Here is an 18,098-nt window from a genome sequence, read left to right as displayed (position 1 = left end):
CTTATTTTTCAACATCAACATAAGTGCTTGGTGATCATTTGAATTATGTGTTTATTATTAATTTTGTGAAGTTTTGGACTATTTTTTTTATGGATGTATCTTATTTTTAATTTTGTGTGGATGTTTTTTTAAAATTAGTTATTTATGATATTTAAAAAAATCTAATAAACATTAAAATTAATTTTAATATAAAATAATTTTGAAGTCCGATGCATTCTAGCCCCCACTTGTACCAAACAACGAACTGGACTTAAGTCTAGTGTAGTCTGCCCAACTTAAATGTGCAAACGACTTATTAAAGTCCAGTACAACCTAAGCTAGCACAGTCCAACTCGGCCACCAAATGGGGCCTAATATCAAAAATTAAATTAATTAAGAGGTAGTTGATAGCATACTCATTCATTCTCTCTATTAAAAGTCATACTCCAACCCAAACTATTTTCATCTTTTCTTCCCATCCTTATCTCTTTACATTCCTATCAAAACTATTTTTTAAGCCGATATCATTCAACATAAACTCATCATTTTTGGTGACCAGGATTGGATTGGATTAAGATGAAGGATTAGATTGCAATAGATTACATTGGATTGAAAATGATAAGCATCTTTCATTAGCACTAGTGCCCCGGGTTTGTGTTGCAGCTCTCGGTATTGAGTCCAAAGTCAAGGGGTTGGAGGAGTGGATTATGTATCCCACTTTCTTAGTATGATAAGTCATCCTACAAAAATGCACATAACGAGATTACAGTGGGATTACCTTTTATCCTATCCGCATCCATTCTTTTAGCACCAAACTTAGTATTGAATTAAGCTAATCCAATCCTTCTACTTATCTTACCTACCAAACAAAAGCCTATGTGAGTGGACTATGAGCTAAAGTTTTATCCTGCTTAATTATTTCTAAAGCAATCCTTTTGGGATAAACATGGTCAAAAGTGATCAAAACCAATGAGAAAGAATATGGTTCGCATGCAATTCGTTTGACTGTCTTATTTTCCTCATACTATTTGTTTTATCGTTGAAAGCCAATTTATACTTTTATCTTTGGTATGTTAAAATCAAGATAGCCACTGCTTTTTGCACAAAGAGGCGTAGAGCATAATAAATCCAATGTGCATACACACAATACAAAAGTGTACAGAAAACTAAAATCCAGGAGAAAATAAAAATAAAAATAAAAATAAAAGGCAGTGTCGTAATCAAATAAAATTATGTTTGTAAACTACTTTACTACTTGGCTTCATTATCAGGAGACTCCAAGATTGGGACCCACAAAATGGAATGCTGGATGTTGTAGTTTGGATTTTATTTATTATTATTATTATTCATTAATTTTTATAAAAAATAGAATAAACAATTATTAAGTTATTTAATTGTTTAATTAAAATATAAAGTGGAAGGGGAAGAAGTTGGACCGAATCTGAGGTGTCTAATGGTGTGGGCCCCACGTACTCAAGCCTGTGGAGTTTGACCAAAACGGGCTGCCCAGGTCACGCCCTTTCCACGTTGTAGCGCCAAGGCGTTTTGATCGTCCGGCAGCGGTCAGCACCGTCGCACCCTCTCTCCTTTTGCACTCTCACTCCACTCTCTCGCTCTTCTCTCTCTGTGCGCGCACGCCTCACTCGAAAAAAGCAAAAATTAAAAAAATTAAAAACAAATTAGAAACTGCAAGAGATATAACTATTAAGGATCCCACGCAAGTGCTCAGACACAGAGAGAGAAAGTGAGGGTGAGCAAAAGGGTAAGTTTGGCGAAAAGGGGAGCAGAGAAAGAGAATAAAATGGAGCTGCTTCATCTTTGAGAAAACAAACGAAAAAGCTTTGACGAACGCGAGGAAGACGTCACGTGCACTGGAGCTGCTTCATCTTTGCAATCTCTCTCTCTCTCTCTCTCAAATCCAATCCTCATCTTTGTCCTCAAGTCGGAATCTGAGCATCTCCTCTCTGCCGACACCGTGATGCAAGAACCATCAGAGAGGAGATTCAATGGGGTGATTCAGTTGAGTTCGTTGGGGGTGGTGTGGAAGGCCTTTATTTGAGTAGAAATTCAACGACTTAGTGTTGAATATGGAGTGAGAATGTCTGTGTTGCAGAGCCTTTGATGGGAGAAAAAATTCAACGCCTTGGACTGAATCTTGGTGATTTTTTCTTTTCCCTCTTTTAATAATTATTAATATTTTAATATTTTCTCTTAATTTCATCACAGCATCTGACCCACTGTGATCCTTTCTCCATCAAACCCATGTAATTTTCATTTTATGGAGGATTTTTTTCTTCCATGTATGAGGTTATGGATTTGTGCTTCAAAATAAGGTATGAAATTTTGAACAATCAGGTTGTTGATTTTCTTTAAAGTCTTGGATTCTTGAATTTTCTTCCTACTTTTTTTTTTTTTCAATTTCAGATTTGTTTTATTACTCAAGAACTCTGGTCATGATGAATCCAATTGGAGTTTTTGGGCTTGTTAGTGGAGAATTGAGGTTGGCATCAAAAGAGAAAGATGAGTTCTTTAACTGAGAAACCTCATAACTGGTTTTGGTTTCTTCAATCCAAGTGGTTGATGGTTAACTTTTGCAAGACACATTTCTTAGAGCAGGTGCTTTCCTAGCTATAGAATTTTAATACCAGTATTAACATCCAACACATTGTTTTGCTATATTATTTCTTATATGCAATTGCATATAGTTTTTGTGCAATTGCATACAGTTTATGCAATTTTTGACCCCCTGTATGCAATTAGCGATAGTGTGATGTTTAAAGAAATGTTTGACTCGAATGCTATATCATTGAGTTATTTACCCATTAACAATCTAGTAACAATTGAGGTTTCGTTCTTTGAGTATGTTGCGTTCATTTGATAAATTTAAATTTTGGTATGTTCGGTAAGAAAAAATAAGAGTTCACGAGAAAGAAGAAGACATGAATTTGGTTAAGTGTGGACGACATGAGAGAATGAAAACAGAGCTACGGTAAGCTTGGAGAACATGTGAAACCAATAATAGACATAGGGTCATAATAAAGTATTTGCTTGGTTTTCTTTGTATTTGCGCTATACATTAATTAGGTTTGCGTTTTTCAGCTATGTTTAGTTTGCACACAGCCCGTCGGCATTTGCATTGCACACATGCAATTGCATGACGGTGATGCAATGCAAGAGTCACTGTGCGCAAACCCCTAATAAGGAAAAATGGATCATATTTTTTTGTACATGCATAATTAGACCTATTTTTTGAACTATAAATCGAAGGGCGAAATGAACCGAAATACAAAGCATGAGAAACGGTAAGGGGCAAGAAGCCGAACATATTATATTACAAAAATGACCAATTATCGAAATTATGTAGTAATGGACATTGTCATGTAGCACAAATGATTTTCCAAAAGATCCCGAATTTCGTAAAACACAATGTGATTAACCCTAATATTGAATAATAGACATAGGGTCATAATAAGGTATTTGCTTGGTTCTCTTTGTCTTTGCGCTATACATTAATTAGGTTTGCGTTTTTCAGCTATGTTTAGTTTGCACACAGCCGGTCGGCATTTGCATTTCACACATGCAATTGCATGACGGTGATGCAATGCAAGAGTCACTGTGCGCAAACCCCTAATAAGGAAAAATGGATCATATTTTTTTGTACATGCATAATTAGACCTATTTTTTGAACTATAAATCGAAGGGCGAAATGAACCGAAATACAGAGCATGAGAAACGGTAAGGGGCAATAAGCCGAACATATTATATTACAAAAACGACCAATTATCGAAATTACGTAAGAATAGACATTGTCAAGTAGCACAAATGATTTTCCAAAAGATCCCGAATTTCGTAAAACACAATGTGATTAACCCTAATATTGAATAATAGACATAGGGTCATAATAAAGTATTTGCTTGGTTAGGGGATTTAAGTAGTTAATCATTAATTTCATCTATCTCATTCTCTCAAACATTTTCTTCAATATGGTAGTATTTTTGTTCAAAATTTTGAAATATGTCTCAAATTTGGAGCCTCCCTTTAATTTACAAAAAATAAAGAAAAAAAAAATAAAGAACACAAAACAAATAAACAAGTGACCCAATCTCTCGAGTTTAGTTAGCCAAGTCACGCTCTGAGTTAGGGCTGGCAATGGATCGTGTCGTGGCTAAAATGCTCAACTCAAACCCGACCCATTTAATAAATGTGTCGTGTCTAGTTTGAGTCTTGTTAAATAGGTTTTTAAACATGTTAGCTGGTTAATAACATGTTTAACAAATTATTAGGATTGCTATATGTGATTTCGTATCATGTAGTGCGAATCACATTCCAAAATATCCCCAATTTCGTAAACCAAAATGTGATTAACCCTAATATTGAATAATACACATAGGGTCCTAATAAAATTTGGAACTTTCCTTTCTTTGTCTTTGCGCTATACATTAATTAGGTTCGATTTTTTAAGCTATCTTTAGTTTGCACACAGCCGGTCGGCATTTGCATTGGAAACATGCAATTGCACGACGCTGATGCAATGCGAGAGTGACTGTGCAAACCCCTAAAAAGGAAAAATTGATAATTTTTTTTAAAAAGGCATAAGTAGACCTATTTTTTGTACTATCAATTGAATGGTGCGAGATTGGATATAAGAAGACTTCTCATACTTCCACTTCATTTCCTAAACATTCATGGTCATATATTATCAATTGGGCATTGATCATGATCGAAAAAGTCCAATTTTCTTTTTCGTCAATTCAATGTGGCTTAATCAATCGACCATTAAGTAATAATTTTTGGGGACATTTTGGAAAAGACCAAAGGAGAGAGAAATATTTTGAAAAGAAGACAAAGTGGACAAAAATGCCCTTATTATTTTTGGATTACCTAAGGAACCCTTTATATTTGTATGTCTTTGGTTTAAAAGTTGAGGGGTTTTTCTGTCTTTTCTTTAAAAAATTTGTCTTTTTCCAAAAGTGAAAGTTTGTGTGTAGCTAAAACCTAAATTTACTTCATTTTTGTTGAAAGTTTTTAAATTTATATTTGTATCAACAATCATATGTTTGATATTATTATTTTTTTAAATTAACAATATAGTAATAATTGGAGATAATCAACAAAGTTCAATTTTATTCCCAATAGTTCATTGGGTTAAATTAGTAGTAAATCACGAAAGTTATATTCAGTAATTTATGCCAAGTAACCTACCTAACGAACGCTAAGCGACTCATTCGTCGGGTAAATGACGTTGTCCGTTGACCAAATTACCCAACGAACTCCATGATTTACTCAACAAACAAGGTATTTGACTTCGAGGACGCAAGGGATGCGCTCGTTGAGTACATTTCGTCGTTCCTCGGGAAATTGGACAAACTAAAATACTTCATCAAACAAACGCGCTATTTTTTCACGCGAACACAAGGGATGCTTTAGTTGAATAAAGTTGGCCGTTCCCCCGAAAATTGGACCCAACTGTCTTACTTTTTCAAACAAATGGGCTATTTTTTCATGCGAACGTAGGGGTTGTGTTCGTTGATTAAAGTTTCCCGTTCCCGAAAAAATGGGCTAAACTAACTTACTTTTCCAAACAAACGGGCTATTTGTTTACGCAAACGCAGGGGTTGTATTCATTGAGTAAAGTTGCCCGTTCCCCGGAAAAATAGACCCAACTAACTTACTTTTTCAAACAAACGGGCTATTTATTCACGCGAATGCAAGGGTTGCGTTCTTTTAATAAAGTTGCCCGTTTCGCGGAAAAATGGGCCTAAATAACTTACATTTTCAAACAAACGGGTTATTTGTTCACACGAACGCAATGGGTTGCGTTCGTTGAGTAAAGTTGCCCGTTCCTTGAAAAAATGGGCCAACTAATTTACTTTTTCAATCAAATGGGCTATTTGTTCACACAAACGCAAGGGTTGTGTTGGTTGAGTAAAGTTGCCCGTTCCTCGGAAAACTTGGTCCAACTAAGTTACTTTTTCAAACAAACGGGCTGTTTGTTCACGCGAACGCAATGGGTTGCGTTCGTTGAGTAAAGTTGTCCGTTCCTCGGAAAAATGAGCTCAACTAACTTACTTTTTCAAATAATGGGCTATTTGTTCACGTAAACGCAGGGATTGCGTTTGTTGAATAAAGTTGCCCGTTCCCGAAAAAATGGGCCCAACTAACTTACTTTTTAAAACAAACGGGCTATTTATTCACGCAAACGTAGAGGTTATGTTCGTTGAGTGAAGTTGCCCGTTCCTTTGAAAAATGGGCCCCACTAACTTGCTTTTTCAAACAAATGCAAAGGTTGCGTTCGTTGAGTAAAGTTGCCCGTTCCCCGGAAAAATGGGCCAAACTAACTTACTTTTTCAAACAAACGGGCTATTTGTTCACGCAAATGCAGAGGTTATGTTCGTTGAGTAAAGTTGCTTGTTCCCTTGAAAAATGGGCCCAACTAATTTGCTTTTTCAAACAAACGGGTTATTTATTCACCCAAACGTAGAGGTTGCGTTCGTTGAGTAAAGTTACCCGTTCCCTAGGAGAATAAACCCCACTAACTTACTTTTTCAAACAAACGGGATATTTATTCACGCGAACGTAAGGAGTGCATTCGTTGAGTAAAGTTGCGAGTTCCCCAGGAAAATGGACCCCACTAACTTTCTTTTTCAAACAAACGCACTATTTTTTCACGTGTTTGCAGGGGCTGCGTTCGTTGAGTATGTTGCATTCATTTGATAAATTTAAATGTTGGTATGTTCGGTGATAAAAAATAAGAGTTCACGAGAAAGAAGAAGACATGATTTTTATTTTTTATTTTTGTTTTGTTTTGTTTTGAGTCGAAGAATTTATTATTATTATTTTTTAAAGAAAAACCGTATAGGTGTGATATATACTATTGTTAATTTAATTGGATCTTTCCCCTTATATTTTTCAAATGCTTCTTTTTTAAAACTATTTAAAGTTTTGCTCTTATAATAAAAAGAGAATAAAATTACAAATGTATTCACATAACTAAGACTCGAACGTAAGCCCTATACCAAGGAATATGCACTAGAAACCAACTCCACTAAATAAATTTTTGTGTCAATTTGTTGCACGTTGGAGTATATATACAGTTGTTATAATATTAATATAAATTATATAAAATGAAATAAAAATTAGGGGTTCTTCAAAAATCAGGGGCCCTGTGCATTGGCGCCACTTGCACTATTCTAGGGCCACCCCTTCCTACTAGTTGGGTTAATCCTAACTATCTCATATATATGAAGACAGTAGGGAGCTCAAGAGAGACCTATGTGCACCATGTTCAAACTAGGCTTACAAAATGCTCGGGTTACGTGACTTGGTATGATTATTGTATGAATCTAGATGATTGTTCCTCATTGTTTGAACCTTATTGGAGCTCTTCATTTATATAGATGGACACTTATCTAAATTGTAATCCAATGTTAAAACAAACTATTGATTTATGCATGGTTTATTCATTCTAATCAACATTTTATTTTCAAACTTTTCATTAACGCGTATTACATACCACTTATATTTCTTCATATGTATATCTTATTATTAGTAAATTATTAGTTTTATTTGTTCAATACATTCATTGATAATGTACATAACATTTATGAAAATTTTACACAAAAATTACGTATTTCAATGCCTATATTTGTCAATTTTGTTGATTTTTTCCTGATACCTAAAACAATAACGATATATTCCCCGAAATATCCATAAATTGGAGGTCTGATATTATCTGCACAGCTGATATTTTAATCCTTGTCCTTACCTTTGTGAGGTGCAGAAATTGGATTCATCACTATCCATGTTAAAGGTCAACTATTGCATATATATAGGGTCAACTATTGCATAAATGGTATGCAATTCCATATCCTGGTACGCAATTGTCTAATGATACAAAAACTAGACAGTTGTGTACAATTACCCTTTCCTCCATCTGTTTTATTTGCAATCAATCAACAACCAACATAACCAAATGGCATTGGTTAATTTATGTTAATTCACTTCTGCAAAGCGTCAAAACTAATTCAGTAGCAAAATCGAGTTGAACCTCACCACAACCTCTCTTTTCTTCTTCTCTAACTGGTATCTCAATGCTCTATTTTCTTTGATGACCAAGATGAATGATTTTTTTTTATACAATAAAATGAAATCTTAAGCTACAATTAAAAAAAAATCTAATTTAATAGATTAGAGAACCTTATATTAATTTTTATTTTAAAAAAAGGACAAGGGAAAAATTGAAGGAAGAAAAATTCACAAAACCCAAACTTGTTGCTCTAAATAAATTAAAAAAGTAAGAGAGAAAAAACAAAGAAACAACAACCAAGAGAAGCCAGATGCGTGGGAACTAAAATCTCCCAGCCAGATGCATGTGAATTGAAGTTGAATTTGAATGGTGAAGAGGTATTGTCTTTGTCCCCAACGTTGATGATGAAGCTTTGGCCTGAAATTTTGTTGTACCACATGAAAGTGATGAGGAGTTGCTTCTGGGTGAGAGTTTGGCTCTGTCTACCCACTTTCCATTTCCTTGTCTCTACAATTCTCACCAAGCAAGAGACCCTCAAAAAAGAATCCACAAAACATCACACAATCCCTCATTCCAACATCACTTAAATTCACACACCCAGGCATTCACAGAGTTCTTTTTCTAAATATTTCTACTCAACTTGTGAACTATTTCAATAACAGAAAGCTGAAGATTTAGTAGATGAAACGCACCAATTTATTTCCCATAATTAGAAAACAATGCAATAAATCCATGAAAATGAAAAGTAATCTATAAATTAGTAAAAAGGTCCCATTTGAGATGATGGATTCATATTTTCCTCAACATGAACACTCTAAAAATTTCTCATAATTATCAAATTGACGAACTCACAATTCTCAAATTCCAATTTGATTACTTTATGAATTTCCAATCCCAATACCTTAAATTTATCACAAAAGCCAAAATGAACAAGCAATAGAGAGATAATAACATACGGGCAATAGAAATTGGAGAAGATGGCAATCTTGTTGAGTAGATGACGTTCTGTATGAACGCCGAATATTAGTGCCGCCACCGCTGCTGCCGTGAATGCAGCACCACCCAACAACTCTAACGCATCTTCCCATGACAACACAACGATTGCAAGTCCGAAAGGCCGACGCAGCTCTGAGACGATTCAAGCGAGTCCGACCCGTCCTCTGCCACTTGTTTGAGCCGTCGAGACTATCCAGCTCCACAATACCGAGTAAGATGAGCGACAGTTCAAAAAGAGCATTTTTAATAAAATAATTAAAAAACTGACCCATTTCATTGCCATCTCTCACCTTACTGTCCAACTTTGCATTGGCCACTTTCCCCATTTCAAGTCGTTCTTTTTTCCTGTCAATCATTTATTTTTAATCAACAAAACCATCATAATATTAAGCAACCACGTTTCCAATTTTTAGATATATGTGCAACTTACATGAAATTAAAAAATGCATCCCCGCCAACTCTTGATTATTGTACATTACTCTCGGCTTTGCTCTTTCCTTTCGCTTCACCCCTTTTTTCAACTTCCATAACTTGCACAAATCAAGTACACAACACTATCATGCAATTGTCTCTAGTGACGAGAATCTGAATACTAATCCAAAGCCTAATACACCCTAAACCCCCTTAAACACCACAACATCACATTGATTAATTACAAAAATATGGTGAACAGGATTTGCACACAGTTGCTCTATAATTGCATATACCGATATGCAATTGCACGACACTACTTGCAATCGCTCAGTAATTGCGTATACCGATATGCAATTGCACGACACTACTTGCAAGTGCATCAACCCTCCATTATAACATTGCACAAATAATGCGCACAACCCATCCATGCATTTCTCTCTTGGGTCGGGATTCTCAATCCGTTCAAATCACAATCCAAATCTTAACCAATTCTAACATTACAGATTCGGAACACTTTATACTCCATAACAAAATATTCAAAAACACTGTCAAACCTACCTACCTTACCCTTCTTTTGGTTTTAGGGGGGTCAATTATTACATAAAATGTATGCAATTACATATTCGGGTATGCAATTGCAAATAAACTGTTACATCAAATTAAGAACCGATAAGTAACAATTGGTAATGGATCAACTATCAAAGAGATCGACTTGTGTAAATATGACAAAAAACTTTGTCGCACAAAGAAAGAATATCAAGACAGAACGTTCTGCCTTGATGCCTATATCCATGAGTTCAATTGCCATCCACAGCTCAACACAATGAAACATAATTTAGAACACAACAGAAGAAAACCAAAACCTCAAGCCACCTGCAATTGGCGGCGCCTAGCTGCATCTTTCTCAAGGACCTTAAATCTGCTAGCTTTCATTCATGCTCTCTGTTCATCTGTCATGATTTTCACTAGATTCACAACCTTCATTATTTGGAACTTGATTGGTTAATTCTTTCTGAAAACTACCTGCTGCAGATATACTAGGAGCAACCATATCACCATGCAAAGTCTCAGAGGGTTCCTCCTACAATTAGCAAAGCAAAGGAGCACCATCAATCTATTGCACACAGATACTAGAGACAACAAATGCATCTGTATTGTTCAGTGAAACGTCAACTTTACAAGGTTTTCTAACAATATTCTCTAATGAAATGCCCTTCATAATTCTTCAAAGAATCCTTTGAGGGTTATCTTTCAGTAGTAAACACTCAAGACAAGCAAATACTTAATAACAAACAGAGCCTATATATAAACCCCAAGACATTTAAAAGGATTCAATATTTAAATGGGAACATAGAAAGCAGTGGTTGTTTCCAAAGCGAATAGTTCAAATATCATTGATCAAACACAAATATTATAACAAATTCTGAAGAAGAACCCAAAAACTTCTAATTAAATTATTTCATAAAGAAAAGGAGACCTTCCAACTTAATTATTATTATTTTTTCAAAAACGAAGTAACATAGAATTATTGGCAGTAGATTTCCACTTATCAATATCATTCTCCCTGACATCTTTCATGTGAACTCAGAACAACTAATCTCCGGTTCAATGATGTTCTTCTCTCAGCATTATTCATGCTCCTCTCTCAGCATCATTCATGCTCCACTCAGTAGCCAATCCATTATCGTAGCATACTAACATCATGGTAAAAGTAGTCTATATGAAAAATTTCTTAACTGAGTTACAACCTCAACTTCTAAGGATTCCATTACCATAGTTATTAATGAATATGTAACTACTTTTCTCATCAGTCTGTTACACCAAAAAAAGGTTTTACACAGGAACTGTTTTTCTTTTTTCAATTTTCTTGACAGGTCTTTTGTTGCAATAGTAGAGTAATTGCATCCTTCAATCCTTCCAATTAATACCAAACAACTCAGGCAATATGCACTCAATACATTGTTCAAGCTGTAGCCTAAGCCACTAGAGCTGAGACACTATTGAATTCGAGCTATTATACAAAAATGAGATAATGACAGAGCATAATACCCTGTTGATCATTTGGAGAGCCTTGTTCGACTGCTGGTTCATGCAACTTTGTCGGGTCTCCTCCACTCGCAACTCTTTCTCTCAATTTTCTAAGAGAAATGTATCAAAATTTTGCACACAAAGAATAAAAGATTAAAGCAGAGTCCAAAATCCAAAGGATTTAAACATAAAAAAAATAAAAAAAGACAGAGAGATCAGTACTTTTACTTGTCTAGTGGCGGCAACCTGTTCGACCTCATCTCATGAACAAACTGATCAAAAGAATAATATGGGAGCAAACGTGAGTGCCATTCGGTGTACAACCCAATTAAGTTCCCCAAATCTCTAACCTCCAAAAACTGCTAAAAACAATTTAGCATAATATGATGAATTTTTTTCCACAAAAGAAAGGAAACAAGAGTGGAATTGAATATGAGACCTCGTTTCCGAGGCCACGGTACTTGAAAGCGCGAGTGAAGTGGCGGAGGACGTGGGCGAGGTCAGCTTCGGCCTAGTCTTCTGAACTGACACCTTTTTGCCTTCGAAGCACCGCTGTCTCTCTATCTCCTCTCCTCTGGCTGTTGCATCTCGGCCTGGGCAGAGATGAGACGCCCAGATTCCAATCTGGGGACATAGATGAAGCTTGGATTTCCGAAGAGAGAGATCGCAGAGAAGAGATGAAGCAGCCCCAGTGCATGCGAGGCGTCCTAGGTTTTGAAGGGGTGATTTTTTTTTCCCTTATTTTAACCGGTTAACTCAAACAACCAGTTTCACTTGTTTTTAAAAAATGCCCACGTGATTGGCTGTACCGGTACAGCCGATGTACCACAGAAGGACCTGCAAGAGATATAACTATTAAGGATCCCACGCAAATGCTCAGACACAGAGAGAGAAAGTGAGGGTGAGCAAAAGGGTAAGTTTGGCGAAAAGGGGAGCAGAGAAAGAGAATAAAATGGTTGAAAATTTGTAGGTGTTTTTTTTAAATGTGTTCTTTTAGCTGGTGAGATCAGGCTTTCTTATTTATAAAAAAAAACAATTTTTGATTTTGGTTTTGGTTGAGTGGGTGAAATTTTGGATTTTGGGAAGTGGGTAATGGTGGGTTTGTTAGGGTGAGATTTCTGAGCTGGGATTTTGGTAATCTGAGTTGGGTTTTGGGGGGTGGTTGTGGGTTTTCTGTGATGGTGTGTTTGGGTGTAAGATACCATTTGGATCTGAGACTTGAAAAAGCAAGTGAGATGGAGAGCAAGGTAGGGAATTCACTTTGTCTCTGGTTGATCTTAGTGGCTCATCCACTATGGATGACAATGGTGCTTGCTAATATGGAAGGTATGTAGTTGTTTGCTTTCTTGAGCTAGCTCACTTCGGTTGATTTTTGTTTCTTCATTCTCTTTTCCTTTTCCCTTCGCTTTCTTTTTTGTCTTTTTTGAAAATTATATTTTTGTTTACTGGTTTCATGAATTTCTGGAAATGGGGTTCTGTTAACTTTTGTTGTAAAGATTTATGGGTTAATGGAATTTGGTATCCTCATTTAAACCTACTTACCTTGTACTGAGTATTGAAAGACATTTATGAATCTTGAATATTGGAGTTTTTTATGCTTTTGATTTGTTTACAAAGCTATTAAATTTAATGAAATGGAAGCTGAACTTTGGTGTGACAAAGCCGTGATGAATTGTACAATTTTATGGCTTCTATTGGTGTTTTGGTTGCTATAACTCAACCGGTACTTAATATTAAGTGCCATTGTTTGGTTCTCTGAATATGACTTTATGATGTGTGTTGGTTGGATAGACCTCTATTTATTTGTCAAAAGTTATGAGTCAATAAGACTTTGATTGTAATAGTTTCTTTCTATTGGCCTTCTTATTTTAAAATCATCTCTACTATAGTCATGTTGAACCCACATAACTTTATGATTGAAAGCCTGACATCCACCATTTGTTTTTGCTTGTGAACAATTGTGGAAGCACGAGATTAATGGGCTTTATTTTATTTTCTTTGTAAATCAAGTCTGCCAAATTCCACAAACGCAAAAGCACAATGGTTTTTAAGCATCATATGTGCTGATTTAAGTTCTTATGCAATCTGGCCTTCCTGCATAATGGTTTTGTATCTGTTTCTGGAAATTCTAGAGAAGCGTGCTTTGCAAACTTCAAACATCGTTGTCTGATATGCTATGTCAAGTGTGTTAATCGTTTATATAGCAAGCAACTAATTGCTTTACCTTTTTTCATTTTTTTTTTTTTTCAAACAGGTGATGCTTTGCATAGTCTAAGGACCAACTTGGAGGACCCTAACAATGTCCTGCAAAATTGGGATCCTACCCTTGTCAACCCTTGTACATGGTTTCATGTCACATGCAACAATGAAAATAGTGTCATAAGAGTGTATGTTGTCTCTCTGACATCTACAAAGAATATGCTCTTGTGTTACTCCTCTCGGGAAGAATTCAATTGACAATGCTTTGTTTTGTGTTTAATTCCAGTGATCTCGGAAATGCACTCTTGTCGGGTCAACTTGTTCCACAGCTCGGCCTTCTTAAGAATTTACAATATTTGTAAGTTACTTTGTGCTTCGATTCTGTGCTGTTGGCTATCATTCTTTTCTAAGTGTTGTTAGTCCTAATGGAGTTACTCTGGTTGCTTTTTTTTTCCTTTTTTTTTTTCATGCATAGTCATTTGATTGTTATGCATATGAAAGAAATATATTTAGCAGCTTAGTACCAAGGCATTGCCTAGGCTAGGGCTCAAGTGAGTAATATCAGGTTGGTGTGGGATACTTAACTGAAACACAAATACTATGAACATTAAAGTTGTGGTTTTCAGGTATGTTAGAAAACAACATTTGAGGTAGGATAGTATGAGGAACATGATGGCAGATACATTAAATTCCTGGAAGAAACAATTAGTTCGTATAATGTAACTAAAGCACTTAGATAGGTTTAAAGAACTTAGTCTACACTGTGTATCTATTTTGCCGGTTTTGTTGGAACTTAGAAATACTGGTATCTAGTTGAAGGAAAGGACTTAAGGTTATGAAATACAAGAAGTATTAGTGGCAGGTAGCAGACCCTTTTGTCTATGAGGTAGGTGGTGGGTTGGGGCCTACTTTAGGGTTTAGGGTTTAGATTGCATGAATAGATAAAAATATATATAACCTTCTTTAATCAAGTTGGAATCAGTATAGATCAACCCTAAACGTAATCTACTTATTAATTGGAATTTTGTTGAGAGACTACTTTTTGTAGCAATCTTCTGTAAGAAGGTTCTCTGTTTATGGTGTTGTATGTCAAGCTTTGGAAGTTATATGTAGCCACAGGTCTGGTAGAACACCATTTGTGAACAATGAGATGTGGCTCATTGTAGAGATTTTTCCTTTGAATTAGTCCAGTTTTTTTCAGTTCACAATTTTTAAGTGTATCATATGTATTTGTGGGAATGTTCTCAAAATGTCATCTGACTTTCGTTCAGTGTTCCTGAAATATGTTAACTGGCTTTTTTGGTTGCTTCTGGTCCAGAACCCGAATAGTCTATCAGAAGCTGAATGAAAAAAATTGTTAAATTGTTACAATGGAAAAGTTTTGCACACTTTTATTTATGCCCAACAGTGGCATTCATTTTGGAACCATATGTTTCATCTGGCATGTTCATCTTTTGGCCATTTGCTGAGATATTCATTTGGAAAAACATAATGTAATGACACCTTTTGCACGCCCAAATCCCGAATAAAGTGTTTGGTGCATATCAAATTATCAGGAATTCACTTATCAATATTATCTACACTGTTATCTTTACTTAGACATACTGCTTTCAGGTCATAAACTAGATTTTCCCAAAAAGTGTGGTAACTTAAAGTTTTGATGTTAAATATGTCCATGCTGATTTGTATTCTTAAAATGAGATCTACCAGTGTCTTATGATTTTCCCCGAGTCATCTGATATTATTGCAAACTTTTCCAGAGCTATCTATTAAATTTTTTTCCCCCTTAAATGACAGGGAACTCTACAGTAATAACATAAGTGGACCAATTCCTAGTGAACTGGGGAACCTAACCAGCTTGGTGAGCTTGGATCTTTATTTGAATAGTTTTGCGGGTCAAATCCCAGACACCTTGGGCAAGCTGTCAAAACTGCGATTCCTGTGGGTATACTTGTCTTTTACCTTGTTTCTTTAATGTCCACATTCTTGACACGCATGCCCTGTGATATTTGGCTAGTTTTCTAAAACATGAGGGCCTAACAAAGAGAGCATATATTCATGAACTACTGAGACTAAGAGGAAAGAAAACAAGATTGAAAGAAGTATTTATTTGCATAAAAAAACACAAATTTATTTTATAACCTTACCATATTTTTTGATTTTGGGAAATGGAAGAAAGGAAAAGACTCTATGTCATAGTACTTTGACTATTCAAGTATGTAACAAACATATAAGAAATTTGCTGCTTCATGTTTAAGATTGTAAAGGATTTGAAAAGCTACATATTATATTCATAAAGTAAAAGTTCCATTCACTTCATTGGTAGATATTTGAAAAGAAACTCTGCAATTGTAGAAGTCTGTACATATATTTGATATAAAAGTAAAATCAATAAAATATAGGCTGCCCTCCTTGAACTTCCAAAACCACAGCAATATTGATGACCCAAAGGAGACTAAGTTCAGTATTTTTGTGTTGTCAACATGACACACATATAAAATCAAGTGGCTTTATAATATCATTGTAATTATATTACACACGTGTCAAACATTTCATTCCAAAGAAGAAATATGTATAAAACATTTTGCTCGTGCTTTTCTAACAGGCTAAGCATAAATAGTCTATAATATTGTTGTTTTCAAATAATTCAAATGAGTAATATTATTTGATTGATTGTCGATGTTAACATCTATTTTCTTGAAAACTTTTCTGTAAGGATAGCCGACTTAACAACAACAGCTTGGTGGGTCCGATCCCTATGTCATTGACTAATATCTCCTCACTTCAAGTACTGTGAGTGCAAATTTTTTATTTCAATATCTCCCTCTCTCTCTCTCTCTCTCTCTCTCTCTCTCTCTCTCACGCTCATGTCTCATGTGTAGTATTTGTTCATTGCAAGAATTATATGCTCTGACGTTGTATTTCTAAATGTAGGGATCTGTCAAATAATCAGCTCTCTGGAGAAGTTCCGAACAATGGCTCCTTCTCTTTATTCACTCCCCTAAGGTTTCTTGTTAATGTCGAAATTCTCTTGCATTTTCTGACTCTCATGTTGATGATATGCTGAAGTGTTCTCTGTCATTTGCAGTTTTGCTAACAACTTGAATCTATGTGGCCCAGTAACTGGTCGCCCCTGCCCAGGATCTCCTCCATTTTCGCCTCCCCCACCTTTTGTCCCACCACCCCCAATTTCAACACCAGGTGATTGATCTTCTTATTTCTATTAAACCTCCAGGGTTTTAGGTGATGGTTATATCTAGCACATCTTCCTCCATGGTCCTGGACTCCTATGGTTTCACATCTTGGTTATGATACTTAAGTTCATTGCTTCTCTATTGTCTTTGGGAAGTGTTATTTATGTAGTAGTTGTACTTTTATTGATTACTCAGCCAATACAGACAGTCTTTTCTTTTTCTTTTGCTGTACCTTTTTTTTTTCTCTCGATATTTTTCCCTGGTTACAACTCAATAGTGAACTACAGTGAGCTTTATTGCATCCTTTATCTGCAAAGGTAAATATATGTTAAATTTGGTAGGCAGGTTTCTTCATTTTAGTTCGTAGTTTCACTCTTCTAGAGTATGATGAACTGCATTATCCTTATGAAACTTAAATTTGATGAAGTGTTGGCAAGGTTTTTTTGGTGCACTTCCAAGTTTTTGATGGGCATGGTGTTTGGGAGATGTGCTGTCATGGCAATCTTTTGGGTGGTATGGATGGAGAGGAATGGAAGAAATTTTTTGGGAGAAAGGGATGAGCTGGTGGATCTTCTATGTGATAGAGTTCGTTTTTGGGGTTCTCTTTGGGCGTCAGTATCTTCAGAATTTAGGATAGTTCTTTTCAACCTTTAGAAAAAGCCATGAAGGCAGAAATCAGGGCCATTTAGAAAAATGACACATGGGTTATGACAGACCTTCCAACTGCATAGAAAAAGATTGAAGTGAAATGGATTTTTAAAACCAAGCTAAATGAGAAGGGTGAGATTGACAAGCACAAGGCTCGTTTGGTGGCAAAGGTCTACAAGCCTGAGTTTGGTGTTGACTAGACGGAGGTGTTTGTGCTAGTTGCAAGGATGGATACAATTCGGCTTGTTCTTTCCATGGCTGCCCAAAACTCGTGGCCAATTTTTCAATTGGATGTAAAGTCAGCATTTTTACATAGGGAGTTGGAAGAAGAAGTGTATGTTGAGCAACCGCACAAGTGTCCATATGAACATACTCCCTGTATTAAAGTTGGAAAAAGTGGAAAGATTTTTATTGTATGTTTATATGTTGATGATTTGATCTACACATAGAGTGATAAGGCTACGTTTGATGAGTTTAAAAATTCCATGATGACTAAGTTTGACATGTTAAACCTTGGGTTAACGCATTAATTTTTGGCATTGAAGTGAATCAATCCCCTGCCGGAATTTTTATCTCACAAAAGAAGTATGTTAAAGAAGTTTTGGACATGTTTC

At 35.6% G+C, this 18,098-nt stretch overlaps 1 protein-coding gene and 2 long non-coding RNA genes across 8 annotated transcripts; 2 read left to right on the top strand and 1 right to left on the bottom strand.

Annotated features, from left to right (window-relative positions):
- Window positions 1-1,616: 1,616 nt before the first annotated feature.
- LOC148915766 (uncharacterized) lies at window positions 1,617-2,828 on the top strand. Its single transcript, XR_016127706.1, has 2 exons — window positions 1,617-2,312; window positions 2,404-2,828. It is a non-coding gene; the product is annotated as an uncharacterized LOC148915766 (long non-coding RNA).
- A 5,403-nt stretch (window positions 2,829-8,231) lies between these two features.
- Window positions 8,232-12,167, bottom strand: LOC148915765 (uncharacterized). 6 transcript variants are annotated; one of them, XR_016127901.1, is made up of 8 exons: window positions 11,883-12,150; window positions 11,666-11,715; window positions 11,465-11,553; window positions 10,289-10,496; window positions 9,432-9,531; window positions 9,292-9,346; window positions 8,962-9,190; window positions 8,232-8,512 (listed from the first exon to the last, which is right to left on the bottom strand). It is a non-coding gene; the product is annotated as an uncharacterized LOC148915765 (long non-coding RNA). The 6 variants fall into 6 exon arrangements; XR_016127903.1 differs by having other exon boundaries at window positions 8,962-9,198; window positions 9,432-10,496; window positions 11,883-12,167; XR_016127902.1 differs by having other exon boundaries at window positions 9,432-10,496; window positions 11,666-11,805; window positions 11,883-12,163.
- Window positions 12,168-12,305: 138 nt separating this feature from the next.
- On the top strand, window positions 12,306-17,190 carry LOC148915764 (somatic embryogenesis receptor kinase 1-like). Its single transcript, XM_089054501.1, has 7 exons — window positions 12,306-12,769; window positions 13,698-13,830; window positions 13,929-14,000; window positions 15,440-15,583; window positions 16,364-16,435; window positions 16,577-16,648; window positions 16,731-17,190. Exons 1-7 carry the CDS (start codon window positions 12,622-12,624, stop codon window positions 16,849-16,851), a joined length of 762 nt encoding a protein of 253 aa, XP_088910627.1. The 5' UTR covers window positions 12,306-12,621; the 3' UTR covers window positions 16,852-17,190.
- The last annotated feature ends 908 nt before the right edge of the window (window positions 17,191-18,098 follow it).

This window comes from Prunus mume, linkage group LG6 (assembly GCF_029339155.1).
Source record: "Prunus mume cultivar Tortuosa linkage group LG6, ASM2933915v1, whole genome shotgun sequence".
In the NCBI taxonomy this organism is placed as follows: domain Eukaryota; kingdom Viridiplantae; phylum Streptophyta; class Magnoliopsida; order Rosales; family Rosaceae; genus Prunus; species Prunus mume.
The sequence above is the reverse complement of the archived record's forward strand: the minus strand, read 5'-3'. Positions and strand labels throughout refer to the sequence as shown.

What these genes read in the sequence shown, in the direction of transcription:
- LOC148915764 (XM_089054501.1), top strand. Translation starts at nt 12,622, where the DNA reads ATGGTGTGTTTGGGTGTAAGATACCATTTGGATCTGAGACTTGAAAAA. An exon ending in CTTAAGAATTTACAATATTT is followed by an intron (nt 14,001 to 15,439) that starts GTAAGTTACTTT and finishes CTTAAATGACAG; the next exon opens with GGAACTCTACAGTAATAACA. An exon ending in CTGTCAAAACTGCGATTCCT is followed by an intron (nt 15,584 to 16,363) that starts GTGGGTATACTT and finishes CTGTAAGGATAG; the next exon opens with CCGACTTAACAACAACAGCT.